The sequence below is a fragment of the Coregonus clupeaformis genome, chromosome 8 (genome assembly GCF_020615455.1).
Source record: "Coregonus clupeaformis isolate EN_2021a chromosome 8, ASM2061545v1, whole genome shotgun sequence".
Classification (NCBI taxonomy): domain Eukaryota; kingdom Metazoa; phylum Chordata; class Actinopteri; order Salmoniformes; family Salmonidae; genus Coregonus; species Coregonus clupeaformis.
In genome coordinates, this window is record NC_059199.1 from 38,571,039 (window position 1) to 38,590,499 (window position 19,461).

General features: G+C 44.5%; 1 protein-coding gene across 12 annotated transcripts in view; it reads right to left on the minus strand.

Annotated features, from left to right (window-relative positions):
* The window catches only part of LOC121571935 (receptor-type tyrosine-protein phosphatase U-like), a 234,528-nt gene that overhangs the window by 51,659 nt on the left and 163,408 nt on the right, over positions 1-19,461 (minus strand). For all 12 annotated transcript variants that reach the window (XM_045222000.1, XM_045221993.1, XM_045221999.1 and 9 more), the window contains exons 6-11: positions 14,334-14,505; positions 9,488-9,666; positions 9,207-9,321; positions 5,962-6,282; positions 4,031-4,140; positions 708-909 (exon numbers count right to left, since the gene is read on the minus strand). In XM_045222000.1, coding sequence (XP_045077935.1) covers positions 708-909; positions 4,031-4,140; positions 5,962-6,282; positions 9,207-9,321; positions 9,488-9,666; positions 14,334-14,505 — 1,099 coding nt within the window. The remainder of the gene's footprint in view (positions 1-707; positions 910-4,030; positions 4,141-5,961; positions 6,283-9,206; positions 9,322-9,487; positions 9,667-14,333; positions 14,506-19,461) is intronic.

Consider the following 19,461-nt stretch of genomic DNA (forward strand, 5'->3'; position numbering starts at 1 on the left):
CCACAATCTGTCATTTGTTTTACAGCCAAATGCTTCATTAATTTAAATGGCCATTGAACAGCAGTGACCATTGCAGATTGTACTTTTAAAGGGGTGAAAAAGCCACAGGTCATTAACTAGCCTCAGGGTGCAATAGATGTATCTTTATTCTAGAGTGACTCACTCAACTAACTGACCATTAATTCCCAGTAAATGTTATAATTCCTCACGAAAGGGGGGAGTAAAGTAGAAATGCAAATCGGACACCCAGGGGCTGCTATTGTCAGGTGCTTCAGAAAAGTTGAAAAGCTCCCACACACTGCGCTTGGAAATGGTCCCGGCCTTGTTCTGACGCAGGTTGTGAGGCTACAACATTAGTGCAAAAATAGGTATGGGATACTTTGCAAGCTCACTGTGTGGGAGAAGATTACTTATTTTCTTTGAACAAGACCCAGGAACCATACTATGTATGCTATCCTGATGCAGTGAAAAGAGTGAAAAATAATAAAAACATAAAGTAAGCTTTTGAAACATCTTTGTGTGAACCTATCACATTTTTGCTTACACAGAGTCAGTCCCATCTCTTAGGACAGAACAAGGAACAAGCCATCAAGTCAAACAACCCACAGCAACCCCTCTAGTCTATCCCCAGACTCATTCTCAGCTTCATTCTCAGCCCCAGCCCTAACCCCCAGACGTTGGTCAGCGCTCATGCCATAGACCCTCACCGGAGATGTTGGTGGTGATCTCAGTGAGGGCAGTCTGTCCGAAGCCCTTGGCGGTGCGAGCTCTAACAGACACCAGGTAGGTGGTGCCGGGGTGCAGGCCAGAGAACATGTGGTATGTCTCGTTCCTCAGTTTGGAGACGGTACGACGAGGGCCCGGTACGTTGATGCCCGGGTCGGATGACTCGATGCCCTGGTAACTGATCTGGAGACCGGGAACAAAACACAGACAAATAGGGTCACAATGCTGTGTTGTTGTTGTTGTAAGAGTATTGTTGTTGTAACAGATTTAGGAACAGGGAACAAAACACAAACCATAGAATCACAATGAGTAGTCTCTGATGACAAACTGTGAACATAGATGAATCAAGGTGAGATTTGATTCCGCTACCTGAGATCATTCGATAGGTGTTGTTGTTGTGGTTAGTGTTATTGTTGTCGGAGGATGAGAGAGATGTTTTGCTGTGGGTTGTTTCAATGTTGGGTGTCAACCAGAGATTTGACGAATGAGGTGGTGTTACTGTGCCTCTGACTGTCTGCCTTGCACCCTTACCCACAGTGACTCCACCACGCAGCCCAAAATGAGATCATTCCTGTTGTCATCATGTGTTACAGAAGGAAACACTCAGAACGTATCCTCTGTCACCACACAGACAACCAACAGACACCCCAATTATTTCTCCTACTGTTCTTTTCTGCATCACTCTCGCCTTTCTTTTCTCAGAGATCCCGTTTGCAGTGCCTCTCTCTTCTCTCTCTTCCATCGTTCCTCTCACCTCTCTTCTCTTTATTCTTTCCCTCGCTCTCCTCCCCTCTCTCTCTTCTCTCTTCTCTCTCCTCTCACCAGGCAGCTCTGACACGTCCCCGGTTCTCATTCTCCTCTCTCCTGATTCAACCATCTAGTCTCACTCCTCCATCCCTCCCCTCTTTCACCCTGCCTAAATTCATCTTCTCACTTCTCTTCATCTTCTCCCTTTCTCCATATATTTGGTCTCTTTTCCATTTCACCTTCAATATCTATTCCAACGGCTTCTTCCTTCCATCATTCTATCTCTCAGTCTCTCTCCATCTCACTATTTACATGTCGCTTCCTTTTCAACACACTCTCTCTCTGTCAGAGCAGACTTCTCAGGCCCAGACCTGTCTCTGTCTGGACAGCTTTCATTCATTCAGCTGTGTCACCACAGCCTGCCTGTAAGCTCTAAGAGTTGGCTACAGAGGCCTGTGTCGGGGTCGACCAGGGACATGTAAACACATACATAAATCATTATTTAGAAGCATTTAAAGTTGCCCCCCATGTGAAAGTGTCTCTTAGGCAAATAAGTAATTATATTGCTTGTCTATATACAGTTGAAGTCGGAAGTTTACATAAACCTTAGCCAAATACATTTAAACTCAGTTTTTCACAATTCCTGACATTTAATCCTAGTAAAAAGAGAAGTAGAGAGAATTATTTATTTCAGCTTTTATTTCTTTCATCACATTCCCAGTGGGTCAGAAGTTTACATACACTCAATTAGTATTTGGTAGCATTGCCTTTAAATTGTTTAACTTGGGTCAAACGTTTTGGGTAGCCTTCCACAAGCTTCCCACAATAAGTTGGGGGAATTTTGGCCCATTCCTCCTGACAGAGCTGGTGTAACTGAGTCAGGTTTGTAGGCCTCCTTGCTCGCACACACTTTTTCAGTTATGCTCACACATTTTCTATAGGATTGAGGTCAGGGCTTTGTGATGGCCACTCCAATACCTTGACTTTGTTATCCTTAAGCAATTTTGCCACAACTTTGGAAGTATGCTTAGGGTCATTGTCCATTTGGAAGACCCATTTGCGACCAAGCTTTAACTTCTTGACTGATGTCTTGAGATGTTGCTTCAATATATCCACAATATTTTCCTTCCTCATGATGCCATCTATTTTGTGAAGTGCACCAGTCACTCCTGCAGCAAAGCACCCCCACAGCATGATGCTGCCATCCCCGTGCTTCACGGTTGGGATGGTGTTCTTCGGCTTGCAAGCAACACCCTTTTTCCTCCAAACATAACCATGGTCATTATGGCCAAACAGTTCTATTTTTGTTTCATCAAACCAGAGGACATTTATCCAAAAAGTACGATCTTTGTCTGGCTTTTTTATGGCGGTTTTGGAGCAGTGGCTTCTTCCTTGCTGAGCGGCCTTTCAGGTTATGTCGATATAGGACTCGTTTTACTGTGAATATAGATACTTTTGTACCTGTTTCCTCCAGCATCTTCACAAGGCCCTTTGCTGTTGTTCTGGGATTGATTTGCACTTTTCGCACCAAAGTACGTTTATCTCTAGGAGACAGAACGCATCTCCTTCCTGAGCGGTATGACGGCTGCATGGTCCCATGGTGTTTATACTTGCATACTATTGTTTGTACAGATGAACGTGGTAACTTCAGGCATTTGGAAATTGCTCCCAAGGATGAACCAGACTTGTGGAGGTATACAATTATTTTTCTGAGGTCTTGGCTGATTTATTTTGATTTTCCCATGATGTCAATTAGTCTATCAGAAGCTTCTAAAGCCATGACATCATTTTCTGGAATTTTCCAAGCTGTTTAAAGGCACAGTCAACTTAGTGTATATGTAAACTTCTGACCCACTGGAATTGTGAATTATAAGTGAAATAATTTGTCTGTAAACAATTGTTGGAAAAATTACTTGTGTCATGCACAAAGTAGATGTCCTAACCGACTTGCCAAACCTATAGTTTGTTAACAAGAAATTTGTGGAGTGGTTGAAAAACAAGTTTTAATGACTCCAACCTGAGTGTATGTAAACTTCCGACTTCAACTGTATAATTGCAGGGCTGCAGTCATTCCTTATTAATGACCATGGCACATGTATACTGTACTGCATGGGTAGGCAACTAGATTCAGCCGCAGGCCGATTTTTGTCGAAGCGGATGGTCAGGAAGCCGGAACATCATTTATAATAATTTGTACACTGCAAATTGGCCAAAACTAAGCCCAAAAATAGATTGTATTTGATCATTTCATACCTTGATTACATTGAGTCACAATCAAGTCTCTTATTTTATTTGTGGGAATACTTGAACAGATTTCCTAAATGAAATATATTTTTAGCTGAATTCCTGGTGATTTCAGTATTTTTTTAACAACCCCCTCCCCCCCAAAACAACACAACAACACAGTAGAGATAGATAGAGATAAATCTCAGTAAAATAAGCAAAAAAATATGAATAGGGAAAAAAAGAGAAAGATAGAGATCAAGATTGACTCCGAGATAGATACGTGATTGCAAAAAGGTAGACAGAAGGGAAAGTTAAGGGTCATGTTCCATACCTCATACTGTGTGATGACCCCATTGGGCTCCACAGGCTCCTCCCACTTCAGAAAGATCATATCGTCCAATGGGGTGAAGGTCAGTGTCTCTGGGGCAATGCCACCAGGAACTGGAAGAGAAAACACAACATAAACATTCTGAGAACCCGCAGTTGACTGAATAGGGGGTCCTATAGGAAGGAAGTGATAAAGGATATCTGGTTTCCAACCATAAAGACAGGCAAATCGAATTGAGGACCAGAAGATTTGGGGAGTGCGTGCCTGGGTGGAAGCTTGCGTATGTGTTTGTCTGATTGAAAGACGCCGCTGCTACAGTTCATGCAACTAACAAGCTCCTCTGACTGTCTGGCTGTCTGTCTGGCTCTGAGGCTGTGGCTCAGACGGGTAAAGTCTAGAGCACTGCCTTGTGGCTGACAGTTAAACCTGCTCTATCCTCTCTCTCTCCACAACAGACCTGAGAGGAGCAGAACACATTGGCCACAGTGTAATGGCAGGGCCAAGTAGGGAAATGGGCATCCAAACTAGAAACCCAACTGGGTCTGAGACTTTGTCTGTGTCAGGGACTCTTGTTTTAACATGGGGGTTAGTGACTAGCAGTCAATGAATCTAATAGAGGCCTGTAAAATCAGGGCATTATTCACAGTTGATTGGTTCAGGGACAGAGTTGGGAAAGTTCAACAAGCCCTAGAGATGAAGAATGGCTTTTGGTTGTCTGGGACACATGAACTCTGGGTTGAATCTGTGCATGCGTACGTGTGTGTTTGTGCGCGTGAAAAAACTAAATAGAGGTAATTCTATTAGGTAGTCTTTTTCATTATTTTCTCTTCCCAAAGAGAACTCTGGGAAAGTGAAGATAGTTGAGAGCCTCACTCTCTCTCTCGTTCTCTTTTTCTTGTATCTCTTCCTCTGCTTGCTCACTTCAAGAGCCGCTGTTCAACTGACTATGAAATATATGACATTATACAGCAGGAGCACATTGTCCTCATACTCATGGGAGGACCTTGCAATTTGGAGATTTCCAAATGCAGCCAATTTCATACTCATAAAATGTATTGTACTGTAACCTTGCTAGCTCTCTCTCTTTCTCTCCCTCTCTCTCTCCCTCTCTCTCTCCCTCTCCTCCCTCTCTCTCTTTTCCTCCTCTCTCATGGGTCAAGAACTGCTGTGAGCAATGTTTCATTCTCTCTCTCGTTTCATTGTCTCTCTCTTTCTTTCCTTCCTCTCTCATGGGTCAAGAACTGCTGTGAGCAATGTTTCATTGCATAGTACATTTTCTCTGACCTACAACTTCAATCCATCTAGAGGAAATGTATATTAAAATGTGCTTAATCCACTGTTGTACACAGGAATCATTTCACCATTTCGCTGGTGGCCATGACTGACTGATTAATTTTTCATCTGCTTTCATTTAAAAGTCTTATCTTCCATTTAGTTATGCTAATCCTGTTTATTTTGCAAGTCAATATGTGTTTTTTCTTCCTATTACTGTATTTAGTCACTGGAGGCAGGATAACTTAGTGTACCCAGCACACAATCATACAATACTTATATGCCTACTTCAAGCTACAAAGTGAGGGTTTTCTCAGTGCGGAATGTATATGTGGTTGTCGTTGTCCAACCTTGATGATATAGAAAGTAATAACAATATTTTTTAAATCTATCAAACCACTGTAAAAATGCAAATCAATGCATTGGGTCCTGCCAATTAAATTGGGTCCGATTCCACTACTCAATACATGGCTATGTAGGTTAGTCACTGCATTGACCACTACTGGGTCCAACACTCTCTGGGTTTCATATCAACTACAATGCATGCTGGGTAATAGAGTCCACTCACTGTCCTCCTCGGTCTGGAAGGTGACCACTCTGCTCATCTTCTTGCCCTAGACTATAACTTTACAATGCATGTTGGGTAATAACAGTCCACTTACTGTCCTCCTCAGTTTGAAAGGTGACCTCTCTGCTCTCCTTCTTGCCTTCTGGGTTTTCCAGCGCCAGCCGGACGTGGACGGATCGGAACGGGGGCAGGTCCCTCAGGGTGAAGTGTGATTGGTTCCTCTCCACGGAGAGACACTCCCTAACTGTGGCGTTGTTCCCTGCACTGCCCCCTGCAGGCGTGGAGTAGCGGTAGCAGAGAGAGACGGAGTAGGTGTGGCAGCGCGTCAGGTTGTAGCCCAGAGGTTCCCACTGTAAGGCTAGTTGACGAGGCTGGATCTCTGTGGCTGTGAGGCCTCGCAACGCACGCATGGGCTCTGATGGAGAGATGGAGGGAGGGGAGATGGAAGGGAAGAGGGGTGGGTGGGTGGGAGAGAGAGAGCCAAAGAGGGAGAGACAGAGACAGAGAGAAACAGACAGAGAGACAGAGAGAGACAGAGACAGACAGAGACAGAGAGAGACAGAGAAAGAAAGAAATAAACATAAAGAAAGACAGTGTGAGATGGAGTGATAAAGAAAAATAGAAAGATAAGGAGAAAGAGACTGACGGTTAGTTAGATGTGGGTGAAGTGTGATTGGTTTTACTTTCCAAACTCACCACAGGAAGTTGGATAAATCTATATTTTTTAAACACCCTGGAGAGATAGGGAAGAATGGAGGAGGAGGAGGGAGCGATGTACAGCATTAACATATTATTAATATAATCTCACGCATCCCTTAATTCTTACAGAGCACAGGCTGCTCAGCTCCAGATCCAAAGGCGATGCCCTATGAGCTAAGATGATGGGATATGGAACTAGCTAATTACTGATGGCATGTGTGAGACTGGGGTGACGGATCCCTGTGTCCCTATCATGATGATGTCCAACAGGACCATATCTGCCAGACTGCAGCCACAGAGGCTGCTAAGGTAGGGCTGTGTCTGGGAACCTATTCCCTCTAATAATGCACTACTTCCTCATGGGCCCTGGTCAAAAGTAGAGCACTATATGCCATTTGGGATGAAGACTAGAACCCCATTAGGAAGGCTGCTATATGAAAGCATGACTCATCATTAGATTAATCACACTACCACCCACCCAGGCTGCCCTCCCTGTCTCTGTCTGTTTGTCTGCCCAGCAGCACACCACCTCGCAGCCCACACACACCCCACGGCAGCCGACAGACATCTAGGCCCACAGATAGGTTGATGAGACTAATCAAAGGGACAAGCCAGGGGCGGGAGAGAGAGGAGGGTGGACGGAGGGGTGGATGGCGTGGAGGGGTGTGTCAGACTGGCTGTCAGCCCCCCTCTGGGCTCTGCTGGCTCCAGCTCATCTCCTCTCTGCCTCTTCCCTCTCATCTTAAACCATGTCAGTGAGCTAACAGAGAGGACACCTTCTCACCAAGGGTCAACTGTTGTTATGAACATAATCAGCCTCGCTGTCCTCCGACCTACAGGTCACACGCTGTTACAGAAACAATCACAGCGTCAGGAGGGAGAGGAAGGAGGGAGGTATGGGATGGAGGAGAGGTCCGGTAGTGCCAGTTGGATCCATCATTGAGTCACTGTCATGGGTTAAGAGGGGTTATAGCCTCTGACGTTTATAGGAAGAAGCTGGGTGATACACATCTATGCCTCAGAGGGGAGAGATGGAGGGAGGGAACGGTCTAGTTGCGTCATGTCAGAAAAAAAATCTGCCCATGTTTCCAGTTTGCCCAATGTGCCTCCCCAAAAGACCAAAGAATGATAACAGAAGTAGCCAGAGCTGTAGTACTCTTCTTTGTTCTCCTGCAATGAGTGAGGTAAACTGGTGACATGTCTGAAACACACACTGACTTATCTTATTCCCTCTTTATTCCAATATCGAACGGACGTTAGTATTCAAATACTAGTGTGGGTATTCATTTTTGCTAGCTAGCTTTTCTAGGCTACTCCAGTCAAGACAGGCACTGTTATAAGGGTTGATAAATAACATTGTGGCTGCTACAAGTTAGCTAGTCTTGGCTGTAGCCGAGAGCAATAGAGCCTTAGCCTGTCCCTCGCGCAGCATTGCTCAGGTTAAAAACGTACGTTTATAAACCACACATATTTCGAATATCTGGATATCCGACAAGAATTCATGATACTATTCGAATAGTGAAATTATTTCAAACACCCATGCCTATTCTACATCAGTTAAAACTTGAGAGGGATTAATCAAAAGCCTTCTTTCCGTGGACGTAGGTATATAAAATAATAATAGAAAAATAGCACCAGATTAACTGAAGGTAAATATGTTTTTCAGGCTAGGGCTGCTGCTGTTTCCTGTTCTTTCTGAGCTGGACAGGAAGAGGGGATATGAGACAGATTGATCTAGAGCAGGGGTGTCCCAAAAATAATATATTCGAAAACTTTAAAATATACTTTCAAATATACTTTCAAATGTATTACATTCATATAGTTTCTTGACTGCATAAAAAATTCCAGGGGACTATTTTGGACAAATTCTGCCGGCAAGGAAATATAACCAGAATCCAGTGCAGCCCCCGGACCTCGTTGAACACCGAATGCGGCCACCGGGGCAAAATTAGTTTGACACCCCTGATCTAGAGCGTGTAGTGTCACAGGGGCTCTCTCTGCTCTCTATTCCCAGAGATCGAGGCTCACATCTGGGCATGGGGAGCAGACAGGAAGTGGGCAGCTCGAGCCTCGTGACAGGAGGGATCAGAGACTATGATAGATGACAAGATGTCTTGTCGGTCTACTTGACACATCTACAGAGAGCTGTTTCATAAAGATGAGCACTAAGTGCTGGGGAGGGTAAGTGCAGATAAGTGTGTGTGTATGTTTGTGTTTGTGTGTGTGTGTGTGTGTGTGTGTGTGTGCCGCGAGGGGAAGTGTAGTACATATAAGTGTCTGAGAGTAGGTTGCAGGTTATTCATTCTACTGTATAATTAAATCAACACACATAATTTAAGTGTAACTGTCCATGCATACACACCGGCTTCTAAAGAGGTACCTACGTACATATCAGCCACTGAGAGCACTATAATCCACACACACATCCTCTCAACCGGTGGACAGCAGGCCATTAGAGAATGTGTTTGAATGTTGTTGTCCTTGTGTTATGGAGGATGTTATTATTTGTAATCTCTCAATGCCATTCCTGAAGGGATAAACAAAGTTGAAGGAATGGAATAGAAAAGAGTAGAGTAGAACAGAACAGAGTAGAACAGAAGCTAGGTTTGGGTTTAGACCCATTCAGCCCCATGAACTCACCTGCACACTTGGTCCTGCTGACCAGGGGGGGTCCAGGCGCCCCTGTGCCTCCCTCCCCGGGCCGGGTCAGTAAAACACTGATACGGTACTCTGTGTCCGGCTCGAGATGCCACACCTTCCAATAGAATAGAAGCAAGTTTTTTTGCAAAGACATGAATAGAAAAATCTGCATTACTGTTTTTGCAATTCAGAGTTATTTAATAACAACCGTTTTTAAAGAAGAACCTGTAACAATGCTGAACGACCAATGATTTTGCACGCATATACACACACACACACACCTTATAGGTGAGCGAGCCCACACCGTGCGTCTCCAACCATGGTGATTGGCTGGCGCGGTACTCGATCTCGCGGCGGATCACGGGGCCGTCCCCCACGATGGAGTTGGTGTTGAGTTGGATGATCAGGTAGGTGGGGCCAGTCCGGAGCAGCTGGGGGGGAGCGATAGGGGTGGGGGGCACTGCCAGGGTGAAGGGGGAGAGGGGCGGGTACAGTGTTATACAGAGGAGTTTTGAGTGACTGAGTGAGTGCATACAGAGGTGTAGTGGAGAAAAAAAATGATATATACTTTTACACATGGTATGATGATGTTATTTACAGTAGTAGACCCTTTTATCTCACTCAATATATAGTTAACAAGATAACTGAGACAATGCTCTAGTATCACTGTGTCTACAGTTTGTCAAAACCTCGTTTCTAGCCTCAATGATATATAATGACACTAATCTACGTAATCCAGCTCATTATAAAAACAGCATCAGTTGCTGTCAAATGAACAGAGATACAAATTAAATACAATCATCCATAGTTGGACGGTGGTTTACCAGTGAGACTAATTAAAACAATACAATACAAAGACGTACATCATCACTTTATGAATTTTAACAGAACGGCAAAAAAAAAAAGAAGTCTGAATTTCCACAGAATGAGCAATAACTCTTCTCTCGCACAGAAAAAAGGCAAGTCAAGGGTTATTCATGTTTTGTGCGTTTCTTGTTTTATAATTTCCCTAGCGTTATTTCTGCTTGGCTAGAGCGTTGACTCACACAATCTTTTAATCACCTTCAGATTATAATGATTTCTGAGAGGCACTTGAAGGGAAGGGAATGTTACATTTTCACCATAATGAATGTGAATTATTTGCATGAGTGATTTTGTGAGTAATGCTGCCTGTCCGTTCAGCGTTAGACAAAGAGACATACACACGTGACCCTCATCAACCCAGGACACCTCATTACAGCAACATGTAGAGGGAAAAACACTGTTTACACAATGACACAGAGTAAACGACATATAGATACATTGTTTCCATGTGTTTCCACAACATACAGAAGGAGAGAGATATGAGAGAGGTTATGTTAGTTCAGAACATATTTCCTATGCGTGTGCATTTTAACATGTGTGAGTATGTGTGGATGCATTTTAACATGTGTGTTTATGTGTGTGTGTGTGTGTGTGTGTGACATTGACTAAGAGTTCCAGTGAGTGAGTGCTTGTATGCATGTCTCTCATTAGGAGAAGCCGTTGGAAGTGGTTGGGTGAGGAAGGAGGTAGGACATATGGAGGAGGGTGTTAAGAGATCCCAGAATGGTAGCTAAGTGTCATGGTGGGTTGGAGGTGTCATATGGGAGGTGGTGTGTAGTGCAGTGCTACAGGACTCACTTCTGTGTGTGTGTGTATGTGTGTGTGTGTGTGTGTGTGTGTGTGTGTGTGTGTGTGTGTGTGTGTGTGTGTGTGTGTGTGTAAACAAAGACACATCACAAGACATAACGTTGTCAATAAATCAAATCAAATCAAATTTTATTGGCCAAATGCGCCGAATACAACAGGTGCAGACATTACAGTGAAATGCTTACTTACAGCCCTTAACAAACAATGCATTTATTTTTAATAAAAAAGTAGAATAAAACAAAAAAGTGTTGAGAAAAAAATAAAATAACAGTAGGGAGGCTATATATACAGGGGGGTACCGGTGCAGAGTCAATGTGCTGGGGCACCGGCTAGTTGAGATAGTTGAAGTAATATGTGGGTAGAGTTAAAGTGACTATGCATAAATAATTAATAGAGTAGCAGCAGCGTAAAAAGATGGGGGTGGGGGGGGCAGTGCAAATAGTCCGGATAGCCATGATTAGCTGTTCAGGAGTCTTATGGATTGGGGGTAGAAGCTGTTGAGAAGTCTTTTGGACCTAGACTTGGCAGAGAGAACAGTCTATGACTAGGATGGCTGGAGTCTTTGACAATTTTGAGGGCCTTCCTCTGACACCGCCTGGTATAGAGGTCCTGAATGGCAGGAAGCTTGGCCCCAGTGATGTACTGGGCCGTACGCACTACCCTCTGTAGTGCCTTGCGGTCGGAGGCCAAGCAGTTGCCATACCAGGCGGTGATGCAACCAGTCAGGATGCTCTCGATGGTGCAGCTGTAGAATTTTTTGAGGATCTGAGGACCCATGCCAAATCTTTTCAGTCTCCTGAGGGGGAATAGGCTTTGTCGTGCCCTCTTCACGACTGTCTTGGTGTGTTTGGACCATGATAGTTCGTTGGTGATGTGGACACCAAGGAACTTGAAGCTCTCAACCTGTTCCACTACAGCCCCGTCGATGAGAATGGGTGCGTGCGCAGTCCTCTTTTTTTTCCTGTAGTCCACAATCATCTCTTTTGTCTTGGTCACGTTGAGGGAGAGGTTGTTATCCTGGCACCACACGGCCAGGTCTCTGACCTCCTCCCTATAGGCTGTCACATCGTTGTCGGTGATCAGGCCTACCACTGTTGTGTCGTCGGCAAACCTAATGATGGTGTTGGAGTCGTGCCTGGCCATGCAGTCATGGGTGAACAGGGAGTACAGGAGGGGACTGAGCACGCACCCCTGAGGGGCCCCCGTGTTGAGGATCAGTGTGGCAGATGTGTTGTTACCTACCCTTACCACCTGGGGGCGGCCCGTCAGGAAGTCCAGGATCCAGTTGCAGAGGGAGGTGTTTAGTCCCAGGATCCTTAGCTTACTGATGAGCTTTGAGGGCACTATGGTGTTGAATGCTGAGCTGTAGTCAATTAATAGCATTCTCACGTAGGTGTTCCTCTTGTCCAGGTGGGAAAGGGCAGTGTGGAGTGCAATAGAGATCGCATCATCTGTGGATCTGTTGGGGCGGTATGCAAATTGGAGTGGGTCTAGGGTTTCTGGGATAATGGTGTTGATGTGAGCCATGACCAGCCTTTCAAAGCACTTCATGGCTACAGACGTCAGTGCTACGGGTCGGTAGTAATTTAGGCAGGTTCTTAGATTCCTTGGGCACGGGGACTATGGTGGTCTGCTTGAAACATGTTGGTATTACAGACTCAGTCAGGGACATGTTGAAAATGTCAGTGAAGAAACTTGCCAGTTGGTCAGCACATGCTCGGAGTACACGTCCTGGGAATCCGTCTGGCCCTGCTTAAAAGTCTTACTCAAATCGGCTACGGAGAGCTTGATCACATAGTCATCCGGAACAGCTGGTGCTCTCATGCATGCTTCAGTGTTGCTTGCCTCGAAGCGAGCATAGAAGTGGTTTAGATGGTCTGGAAGTCTTGTGTCACTGGGCAGCTCACGGCTGTGCTTCCCTTTGTAGTCTGTAATAGTTTTCAAGCCCTGCCACATCTGACGAGCGTCAGAGCCGGTGTAGTACGATTCAATCTTAGTCCTGTATTGACTCTTTGCCTGTTTGATGGTTCGTCGGAGGGCATAGCGAGATTTCTTATAAGCGTCCGGGTTAGAGTCCCGCGCCTTGAAAGCGGCAGCTCTACCCTTTAGCTCAGAGCGGATGTTTCCTGTAATCCATGGCTTCTGGTTGGGTTATGTACGTACGGTCACTGTGGGGACGACCTCATCGATGCACTTATTGATGAAGCTAGTGACTGATGTGGTGTACTGCTCAATGCTATCTGAAGAATCCTGGAACATGTTCCAGTCTGTGCTAGCAAAACAGTCCTGTAGCTTAGCATCTGCGTCATCTGACCAAATTTTTATTAACCGAGTCACTGGTGCTTCCTGCTTTAGTTTTTGCTTATAAGCAGGAATCGGGAGGATAGAGTTATGGTCAGATTTGCCAAATGGAGGGCGAGATAGAGCTTTGTATGCGTCTCTGTGTGTGGAGTAAAGGTGGTCTAGAGTTTTTTTTCCTCTGGTTGCACATTTCACATGCTGGTAGAAATTAGGTAGAACTGATTTAAGTTTCCCTGCATTAAAGTCCCCGGCCACTAGGAGCGCTGCCTCTGGATGAGCGTTTTCCTGTTGACTTATGGCCTTATACAGCTCATTCAGTGCAATCTTAATGCCAGCATTGGTTTGTGGTGGTAAATAGACAGCTATGAAAAATATATTTAAAAAACGATTTACTCTCTTGGTAATTAGTGTGGTCTACAGCTTATCATAAAATACACTACCACAGGCGAGCAAAACCTCGAGACTTCCTTAGTATTTGATTTTGTGCACCAGCTGTTGTTTACAAATATACACAGACCGCCACCCCTTGTCTTACCGGAGTCAGCCGTTCTATCCTGCCGATGTAGCGTATATCCCGTCAGCTGTATGTTGTCCATGTCGTCGTTCAGCCACGACTCGGTGAAACATAAGATATTACAGTTTTTAATGTCCCTTTGGTAGGATAACCGTAATCTTAAATCATCCAATTTATTCTCAAATGATTGAAGATTGGCTAATAGGATTGGGAGCGGCAGTTTACTCGCTCGCCGTCGGATCCTTACAAGGCACCCCGACCTACGTCCACGATATCTCTGTCTCTTCCTCATGCGAATGACGGGGATTTGGGCCTTGTCGGGTGTCTGTAGGATATCCTTCGCGGCCGCCTCGTTGAAGAAAAAATCTTCGTCCAATACGAGGTGAGTAATCGCTGTCCTGATATCCAGAAGCTCTTTTTGGTTATAAGAGACGATGGCAGATACATTATGTACAAAATAAATTACAAATAACGCGGAAAAACACACATAATAGTACAATTGGTTAGAGGGCTGTAAAACGGCAGCCTTCTTCTCCGGCGCAATTTTAATGAAATAGCCAGACATGTTTCCATTGGGTATTTACCATACCATGCTTTAACACACAGCATAAACATGACTATACGGACTGGCCGTACTATACCTCTGACGATGAGCTCGGCGAAGTTAGACACGGCAGCTCCGCGTGTGGACTCTGTGATGCAGCGATATAGGTCCTGCTCCCCTCTCTCAGCCTCCACCTGGAAGGTGGCCATCAGACGCTTGTGGCTCAGACGCTGGATAGAGGACGCCGCCACAACCACACCGTTACGACGCTGCAGAGAGCGAGAGAGAGAGAGAGGGAGCGAGAGAGAGAGAAAGTCACGCTAACTCACCCATACACAGGTGATCATGTTTACCTGTGTAGCCACCACCTCTGTCACTGCCACCAAAAACACAGTCACAGAGAGAGAGAGAGAGAGTTCGGTTACCTGAACTGACCTACACAAATTGTTATGTTTATTATACTGTGTAGCCATGAGATATAGCCCTACATAATGGGATTGTGAGTGGGAAGGAAGGAAGGAGAGAGACAGGGAGAGGACGAAGGAGAGATGAGGTACCGTGGGAGGTGGAGATAATAAATACATTCTAAATATTACAGCTAACATCTTGGCATGGCAGGCTGCTGACAGAGCAGCCACACGCATAGATATACACACACACGCACGCACGCAGACAACCAGTGCTAATATGTGATCGCTCGATGCACACGAGCGCTCGGATCAACGAGAGGGAAATTACAACCCGTCGCCTGTCACACACACACACACACACACACACACACAAACACACCCACTCACTCAAAGCGTGACGTTTTTCCAGGTGCAGGCTATATGCTGCTCTGCTCTCAGAATAATGTAAGCAGGATGTTATATAAGCTAGCCCATCCTCTTCCTGCTTTTCACCAGGAAGTGGCTTTGACAGCTGGAGTTGTGAATTGGTTTTGCGGAGGGGGGATGGGGGAGGGAGAAGTAAGAAACGCTTGCTCAAAGTATGGCAATGTTAGCGGTTGTGAAAAGTACTTGGTATATTATTGGGTTATTCATTTCCATAAGCCCATAACATGCTGGACCACATTTTCATTACCGTAGGTTATTGTATGCACAGACACAGGTGTGTGTGTGTGTTTCTTCAGCTATAAACCACAGTCCCATCACCCATTCAGTCAAAACAAACAGACAATCTTACAGCTTGTTATACAACTATAATATATAGTATTATATGTCTTCCATCTCTCCCCCTCTCTTCCCCTAAGCCCCATATCATACTTTAATTGAGTTTCCGTGATAATGAATTAATTCAGGATTCCAATTGAACACAAACAAATGTCAACGTTGCCTAAAGATCTAAACAGAATCAGAAATAGAACAAGTACAACTCTCTGATAGAAAGACCAAAGATGGCAAGGAAATAAACATTCTTTGAATAAGAACTCTTATGCAAACAATTTGTTTATTTAAACACACCAATGAGAGGGGGAGAAAAGAGGAGGAAAAACGATGTAGGTCCAGAGAGAGCCACCTCACAGCAGAGAAGATCAAAGAGAAAGTAGCAATTAGTGTTGAGGAGAGTAACAGAGAGAAACGAACACACACACACACACACACAATTACAGAGTTGAGGCGAGAACAACTAAGAGCTAAGGATCAAACAACACCCTACACAGCTAATAGAGAAGCAGAAGACAGTAATGGGTTGAGGAAACATCTTGGTGTTCCTGCTGTTACGAATCCATTCTAACCTTCATATGTAAAGTGGGTTAGAGTCAGAGCAAACATTGGAATCTGGTTTGAACTGGGTAAACTGGGAGACGATGTATGGCTCAGTTCAACATACAGTATGTGTATGGTGTACAACGTGTTCAGTCCAATATAGGTGATATGAGTCACAATACTGTCATGCATCCTTGTAGAAGAGATGTAAATTCAATTGATTGGACATGATTTGGAAAGGCACACACCTGTCTATATAAGGTCCCACAGTTGACAGTGCATGTCTGAGCAAAAACCAAGCCATGAGGTCGAAGGAATTGTCCGTAGAGCTCCGAGACATGATTGTGTCGAGGCACAGATCTGGGGAAGGGTGCCAAAATAATTCTGCAGCATTGAAGGTACCCAAGAACACAGTTGCCTCCATCATTCTTAAATGGAAGAAGTTTGAAATCACCAAGACACTTCCTAGAGCTGGCCGCTCGGCCAAACTGAGCAATCGGGGGAAAAGGGCCTTGATCAGGGAGGTGACAAAGAACTCGATGGTCACTCTAACAGCGCTCAAGAGTTCCTCTGTGGAGATGGGTGAACCTTCCAGAAGGACAACCATCTCTGCAGCACTCCACCAATCAGGCCTTTATGGTAAAGTGGCCAGACGGAAGACACTCTTCAGTAAAAGGCACATGACAGCCCGTTTGGAGTTTACCAAAAGGCACCCAAAGGACACTCAGATCATGAGAAACAAGATTCTCTGGTTTGATGAAACCAAGATTGAACTCTTTGGCCTGAATGCCAAGCATGGGGATGCTTTTCAGCGGCAGGGACTGAGAGACTAGTCAGGATCGAGGGAAAGCTGAACGGAGCAAAGTACAGAGAGATCCTTGATGAAAACCTGCTCCGCGCTCAGAAGCTCAGACTGGGGCGAAGGTTCACCTTCCAACAGGACAACAACCCTAAGCACACAGCCAAGACCACGCAGGAGTGGCTTCGGCAAAAGTCTCTTAATGTCCTTGAGTGGCCCAGCCAGAGCCCGGACTTGAACCCGATCGAATATCTCTGGAGAGACCTGAAAATAGCTGTGCAGCAACGCTCCCCATCAAACCTGACAGAGCTTGAGAGGATCTGCAGAGAAGAATGTGAGAAACTCCCCAAATACAGGTATGCCAAGCTTGTAGCGTCATACCCAAGAAGACTCAAGGCTGTAATCGCTGCCAAAGGTGCTTAAAAAAGGACTGAGTAAAGGGTCTGAATATTAATGTAAATGTTATATTTCCGTTTGTTATTTTAAATACATTTGCAAAAAAGTATAATTACTTGTTTTTGCTTTGTCATTATGGGGTATTGTGTGTAGATTGATGAGGGGAAAATAACTATTTAATCCATTTTAGAATAAGGCTGTAACGTACAAAATGTGGAAAAAGTCAAGGGGTCTGAATACTTTCCGAATGCACTGTATATACACTGAGTATATAAAACATTAAGGACACCTGCTCTTTACATGACATAGACTGACCAGGTGACTCCAGGAGAAAGCTATGACCCCTTATTGATGTCACTTGTTAAATCCACTTCAATCAGTGTAGATGAAGAGGAGGAGATAGGTTAAAGAAGGATTTTTAAGTCTTGAGACAATTGAGACATGGACTGTGTACGTGTGGTATTCAGAGGGTGAATGGGCAAGACAAAAAATGTAAGTGCCTTTGAACAGGGTATGGTAGTAGGTGCCAGGCACATCGGTTTGTGTCCAACTGCAACTCTGCTGGGTTTTTCACGCTCAACAGTTTCCCGTGTGTATCAAGAAAGGTCCACCACCCAAAGGACATCCAGCCAACTTGACACAACTGTGGAAAGCATTGGAGTCAACATGGGCCAGCATCCCTTGTAGAGTCCATGCCCCGACGAATTGAGGCTTTTCTGAGGGCAAAATGGGGGGTGCAACTCAATATTAGGAAGGTGTTCCTAGGGTTGTGGCAGTCATTAAATTTTGTCAGTTGGTGATTGTCAAGCAAATAACTGTCGGTCTCACGGTAATTGACCGTTAATTAACATAAACATGTTTACCATCTCCTGGCTTCCACGCATAGCCTACAAGCCACTGATACAGACCTTTGGAACATCTACATTTTAAAATGTCTAATAAATCAATTTAATATAGCCTACACCATCACAATAAATCCATTATTTATTTTAGACAGGTCTAAAGAAACATGATATGAAGAACAGAATAGCATACTCTGACCTGGCTATGCCATATGGCTGTGGGCTATACTAGTTCATTTAGCAGACAAGATTTTCTTAGAATTCCGTGGTATTATTTTATATTGTTTTATAGTATAAAGAATACAATTGAACACAGCTGAATAAAATAGAATGGATATTTTCTACAAATGGTTTCTGAGGGAGTGCGCACATGCAGCTATTCTGTGTTGAGAGGTTAACAAAGAAACAGGTCCTCCTATATGCTTAATTTAGAGTTATTTCTGCAACTTTAGTTGTGATACAAAATGTTGGGCTATATGTTTTGATTTCAAATCACATTTTATATACACATATTTACATTTTACATTTACGTCATTTAGCAGACGCTCTTATCCAGAGCGACTTACATTAATTATTATTTTTTTCATACATGCTTGTGTTCCTAGCTCCAACAGTGCAGTAATATCTAACAATACACAACAATAAACACAAATCTAAAAGTAAAATAATGGAATTAAGAAATATATAAATATTAGGATGAGCAATGTCGGAGTCCGTATCGATATTATGGACAGTATGTGTATAGAATATGTAGTATATCTGAAGAATACGTGGATAGAATAGTATATGTACAGCAATAGTTGAATAGGATGGCCTTGACTAGAATACAGTATCAAATGGGTAAAACAGTATGTAAACATTATTAAAGTGACCATGTTCCATTTCTATGTACATAGGGCAGCAGCCTCTAAGGTGCAGGGATGAGTAACCGGGTGGCTATTTAACAGTCTGATGGCCTTAAGATAGAAGCTGTTTTTCAGTCTCTCGGTCCCAGCTTTGATGCACCTGTACTGACCTTGCCTTCTGGATGCAGGCAGGGTGAACAGGCTGTGGCTCGGGTGGCTGAGGTCCTTGATGAATTTCTTGACCTTCCTGTGACACTGGGTGCTGTAGATGTCCTGAAGGGAAGGCAGTGTGCTCGCGGTGATGCGTTGGGCTGACCGCACCATCCTCTTGACGGTGCAGTTGCCGTACCAGTCAGTGATACAGCCCGACAGGATGCTCTCAATGGTGCATCTGTACATTTTTGTGAGGGTCTTAGGGGCCAAGCCAAATTTCTTCAGCCCCCTGAGGTTGAAGAGGCACTGTAGCACCTTCTCCACCACACTGTCTGTGTGGTTGGACCATTTCAGATTGTCAGTGTACAACGAGGAACTTGAAGCTTTTCACCTTCTCCGCTGCGGCCCTGTCGATGTGGAATGGGGGCGTGCTCCCTCTTCTGTCTCCTGAAGTCCACGATCAGCTCCATCGTTTTGTTGA